At 36.0% G+C, this 5,775-nt stretch overlaps 1 protein-coding gene across 9 annotated transcripts; it reads right to left on the bottom strand.

Annotated features, from left to right (window-relative positions):
* Nucleotides 1–1,649: 1,649 nt before the first annotated feature.
* Nucleotides 1,650–5,775, bottom strand: LOC140813785 (probable transcription factor GLK1). Of its 9 annotated transcripts, none has more exons than XM_073172504.1 (9): nt 5,588–5,775; nt 5,444–5,508; nt 5,192–5,279; nt 3,871–4,191; nt 3,425–3,565; nt 2,733–3,056; nt 2,612–2,659; nt 2,386–2,496; nt 1,650–1,921 (listed from the first exon to the last, which is right to left on the bottom strand). In XM_073172504.1, exons 4-9 carry the CDS (start codon nt 4,177–4,179, stop codon nt 1,763–1,765), a joined length of 1,092 nt encoding a protein of 363 aa, XP_073028605.1. In that variant the 5' UTR covers nt 4,180–4,191; nt 5,192–5,279; nt 5,444–5,508; nt 5,588–5,775; the 3' UTR covers nt 1,650–1,762. The 9 variants fall into 9 exon arrangements, with proteins under 9 accessions (XP_073028605.1, XP_073028606.1, XP_073028611.1 ...); XM_073172505.1 differs by having other exon boundaries at nt 5,454–5,508; XM_073172510.1 differs by having other exon boundaries at nt 1,650–2,278; nt 5,444–5,775.

Raw genomic sequence — 5,775 nt, 5'->3', positions numbered from 1 at the left:
GAAACTACCAGAGAAGAAAGGCGAAAATCGCGTAAAAAAGGTTCGCGAACAACGATATATATAGAATCATAGCGACGGGTTTCGATTAAATCGTCGCCATTAGCTACTGTTTCAAGCTAAACAATCGCAAATAGCGACGGTTTGAAAAAACCGTTGCCTATCTAATTAGCGACAGTTTGTGCTCAACGTAGCTATTAACGACGGTAATTTAATACAGTCGCTATTAGCGACGGTTTGTATTTAAAACCGTCATTAGCGACGGGTAATGCTCAGTCATTTAGCAACGGTTGAACAAACCCCATTGCTATAATGGCGACTCTTTGTCCTAAAACTGTCGCTAATCTAACCGTTTTTATCTGCAATAATTTGTTATTAAAATCATTAATTATAAATACCAATAATTAACTGATGTTTTTAATATCAATATCTCAAATTTAGAACGAAATCTCAGGTTTAATTAACATCTAACAGTAACAAACTTTTTTCCCTAACACCCACACCCATACCCACGAACAAATTAAAATGATTATCCCAACCGAAAGCTCTTTTCACTAAATTGATTATTGAAGTACTCCCACCAATTTACTGAATCGATACATTATGCGTATCATGAAAACGATTGTAAAATGTTTGCTCATCTAGGAACAAGAAACTATGGTTTACACTCTTTAATATTTTTTTAATGAAAAAAAATGTTAAATAAATACTCTCTGTTACACTAGTTTGGTGTCTTTTGGTAGTTTACTAATAATATATTTTTATATTCATAATTGGATTATAAAATGTACAACAAAAAAACAAAAAAAAATTATAATTCTTGGTTCAATAACTTGTCTAATTTATTTGTTTTCGTAAACCAAATTTTTAAAGTTTTGTTTTGATATATTAAATTTTAATTTTCTTTATTTTGGTACAGTTTTTGTATGATAGCTACAAATCAGCATTTTTCTGAGGTGAACCAAAAATCATAGCGACGGTTTTTGCAAAACTCATCGTCAGTAGCGACGATTTTAATTTAAACCGTCGTGAATGGCGACGGTTTCTGACTAACCGTCGCAGATCTAGATGGGCGACGGTTAGTTACAACCGTCGCTATTTTTTAATGACAAGATGTGAACCAAGAACCGTAGTGACGGTTTTTAAAAAACTCGTCGCCAGTAGCGATTGTGTTAATTTAAACCGTCGCTAATGGCGACGGTGTTTGACTTGTATATTGGCGACGTTTTTGCATAACCATCGCTATTAGTGACGGTTATTACAAACTGTTGTTTTTGCACATTTCATAAATAAGTTTGTAATATTTCTCCACCTCTACAGGAGGTTACTATATGATAATATATGTTTGAGTTTGAATAAAAAAATATTATTTTCAAAATTTTATCTTTTATAATCAAATTATCTTTTTTTATCATTACATATGATATATTGACTTAATAGAATTGTTATTAATAAAGAAAAATTGAAAAATATATATATAAATTCACATTTCCTTAAAGGATAAATATATATTTTTCAAAAACTAAAACTTATTGTCATTTATCAAATGAATTAATTTTAATTAATATTTAGAACATGTTAAACACAAATTTATTAAACTCATTTATTCCAGAACAACTTCATTCCCCATATCGGATTGACAGGGAATCATCTTGAGAAATCAATATGCAGAAAGATTTCCATTCCAGCACATCTCGAATTTTTTACAAAAAAGAATGCCTGTTTTTGTTAGTGGCGTGACAAAATCGAAGAAGGAAGCAGCCAGTTAGGCACAAGATGGTGGAATCTTTGATATCCCTTGACGTTGCAACTCGATCAGTACGCCATCAGTTGAGGGGGGCTTCAGTCCAAGTGGTAAAGGAAGCCATGGCTTTGATAAAACATCACCAATGATTGCATCTATGTTCTCCTTTGGCTGATCAAACTTTGATGATGACCAAGTTAGGGGAAGAAAAGAGAGTAATGTTTAGTAAAACTTTAAGCCAGACTTGGTTATCATAATTAAAGCGTGAGACGAAAACTGCTTGCATTTTTATGGTGCAAGCTCCACAGGAATGGGGTCTCTCAAACACTGTATATCCAAGAATAGAATTATCTCAATACAACCATTTTATTACGCATTGTTTCATGAATTTATATATGTCCTCTTCTTTTGGTAAGTAGTATTATTTGAAATTTAGGAAGTTTTGTTTTTGTTTCTCAATCCATGGCGCACCTGCCACCATACCTCCAGGTTTCCAGCACTTTACTAGAAATCAAAGTGCAAGAGTGAACTGCATTACTAAAAGAGAATCTATAAGTTAATTCCATGTATAAGTAGCTGACGTATGCTGTGTGCTGACGTTTAAATGCTTCATAAAAATTTTAAACACGAAAAGGAACTCTTACCGGATGAAAGTCACATGGTGGTTCAGGCAGTGTTCGTCCAGGGGTTATAGTCGGGACACCAACAACAGGGTCCACTCTGTACATGCCTTGTACAGTAGGAGATGGAAATGTCTGCATGGTTGTTATGTGGACAATAACAATTCGTAGATTTGAGTCCATGAATTCTTCGTAAGAAAACAAAGAATATGAACTAAAAGCAATCTGAATAGCAAGATATTGCAACTACCGTGGGCATAAAAGGCGTTGTAAAGCAAGGCATTCCTGGTGCCGGAACCTACATAAATGGCACATGCCATTAAAGGTAGGAAAAAGTTACCAGCGCAAATTTGTGTATTGAGTACACTTACATTGTGGTGGAGAAAATACCAAAAATTAGGGTCGTTAGATAGTGATGGCGGCGAAGGATGATCTGAGGACCAAACAGGTGAGGGAGATGGTGTGGGGGCTTGGTTGTAAGGCCACAAGTGCATAAATGATTGGTCCGCTGATGGATGACCCCATACATGTAAGGGTTTATAATGAGGAAATGTTGTCACCGGGGGGAAGCCCATGGTAGGGACAACCCAAGATTTTGCATCTGGCCTGCCTGCCCCACCAGGCCTCCTCCGGCTCCAGCTTGCAGCCTCGGCTTCTCGAGCAAGCACATGTTTCTGGTGTGATCGATATTTCTGCTAACAGGAAAAAGACATACAAGCCTGTTGAAGCTTATACTGTGAAAAAAGAACAGCATGCATCAATAAGAATATCAAGGACTGCCCCTGTCACTAAATTCTTTTTCAAACAATATTTTCTGCTATCAAGACAAGTTTAACACATTTTGGGACAACATTTGGCAATGTTAAAATCTGACAATAGCAGAGAAGTTTTAAATTACGGATTGAAGTACTTATTTCAACAAAATGATTATTCATTCTTGCTAGCTGTGATCAACAATTGGAAAACAATCTGAAGTCGCACATCAAACAAGCGATAGCTGGAAGATTATGAAATAAATGAAAAATTAAGAAACACATTAGAATATCCTAAGAAATTTGCGTACTTGTAGATGGCTGGCAACATTATGGCGAGTGAGACAATCAATTCCCATGAGCTCCAAAATCCTTGAAGGCACAGCCTTATCCAAACCCAGCTGTTCCACTGCCTGCACAAACTTTTTGTGCAGCTCAGGCGTCCAATCAACCTGCATACCAAATACAAAACCACTGGTCTTTTCTTGAAATCTTAAATGTAAACAAGCTCATTCAAATCCACAGAACTCTAAGAGTCGCTAAACTACAAAATCACAATTTACCTAACGTTCATAAGCAAATTTAAGCAATGACCTGAATAGTTATGGTGATGCATGCAACAAATAGCATAATCGAATATAAAATTAACTGAAACAACTTCACAATTATGGCTACATAGAGAAAACGTTCTTAAATCATTAACACAAAAAACATAACCACACAATTCAAGCTGGTTTTACAAATTGCATTTACTTACCTTCACTTTCTTCTTGCCTACAGGATTTTTCAAGTGAACTGAAGATTTACTTCCTTTCTCAGCCTCTCCAAAAGATGGATTAACAACAAATGTTCCTTTACTGTTAATCACAGTTTCCTCTCCCTGAATCAAGCTTGATCCTGAACACTGGTTTGAGGCTGAGGTTGAAACAGAGGCTGCCTTTACTTCTTTGTTTGAATTACTTTCTTCAGTTATTTTATCATAGGAGACTGACGTACTAACATGAGTAATTATTTCTGGTTTCTCATCGGCACAAGCTGAGATTTCAGCAACACTTTTTGAGTCCATCTCCACATCCAGCTAGTCATCCCAATCCACACAAAAAGATCATCGAATAACAATGTCAAGCATATTCCAGTTAAAAAGTCTACGAATTTATTCCAATCCATTCAGAAAGTCATCCTTAAAATTTGGTATTCCTCGACAGTTAGACAGTATTTATTCATGCATATGAAATTCAAGAATATACGGGATAGAGCACAGTAGTATAGTAGAATATTGGGACTAGAGAGGCTCACGAGATGTGGCACTGAATATCAGAAAATGCTGACGAACGATAATGAGTGAAATTGATGTGATAACCGCACTTTTGCTCATGACATAATTATATACTATCAGTTAAAAGGAATGATAATTACCAGTTCAGAGAGTCAACTAATCTCCATTTCAGGAAAAAAAATTTACTGATTGTTATCTTGCTTTACATCTAGTTGAGCCACATTTTGGAGTTGAATTAGATATAATTCTCCGTCTTAACATTGTATCAGAGACAAGTTCTGATCATGGTCTAGATCACCGTTATGTGGTGGACTGATATATGAGACACTCGATAATTTCTTGAACAATTCACACTTCCACTTGTTCATTCCTGAGCGAAATATGCTAAATGTCCAACATCAGTTGGATTAAGTCATTGAGAGTTGTATATATGATATTGTCAATGATACTCTTTGAGCTAACTTTTGAGGTTGAACTATCTCTGAATCTCAATCTTAACACAATCACTCAGAAGATCAGATACATGCTTCGATATTTTGCCTTTAAATGTATGTTTGGTTGGATTCGGATCCAAACAAACAGAACTAGCCACTTTTGGGAAGTGATTGCTGAATACTTCTACATATTCTGATTGTAATCTTGCCCCCCAAATTAATCGACAAGAATTAGCACCTAGACACGATATGCTCCTCTTTTCTCCACAAAAACAAATGAATATATCAGTACTGGACAACTAAATTCCACTTAAAACAATGTCCTCCACAACTTAGCAGAAGGAGATAAATGGAAACTGCAAGTTTACCTCATGCTCTATGATAGAACTTTCTGCAACACAGGATCAGATTCCTGTAAGCTCTCCATGATCAGCAGCTGCTTCTAGGCCAAGTCTCCTTCCAACCAAAACACGAAATAACAGGTAAAAAGAATTACACAATATCCACAAACTCCAGTACTCCAAAAGTGTACTCACGAAAAAAAATATATAAAATTCAAGGCACTTCAGAATTACTCCACCCACTTTATTGCAAAGCAATAAATTTGAACCGTGACTTACGAGATCTCACCATTTGTACGCGCCAGTGGCATGCAGAATGACGGCAGATGTCCGAACAAGTAGAGCTGATCAGAGATTTTCGAGTCAAATTTATAACGAAAACACAATCTCGAAACACTAATAGTTGACTACTGGTTCACGAACCCTGAACTCGTCGCCTCTCCGGAGATTTGCGCTCCGAAATCTCTCCGATCAAACAATCATTAATGAGTTTATGAATAGGCGCCAGTGAGTGTTCTTGAAAAGCTTGTGATCATGAATTTAATTTTATAATATAATATTTAGCCAGAGAGAGACTGCAGAACAGCAGACAGGATAAAAAGTTACCTTAC

Source organism: Primulina eburnea, chromosome 15 (genome assembly GCF_022965805.1).
Source record: "Primulina eburnea isolate SZY01 chromosome 15, ASM2296580v1, whole genome shotgun sequence".
NCBI lineage: Eukaryota > Viridiplantae > Streptophyta > Magnoliopsida > Lamiales > Gesneriaceae > Primulina > Primulina eburnea.
Note: the sequence above shows the minus strand (reverse complement) of the source record. Positions and strands in the feature narration are given on the sequence as shown.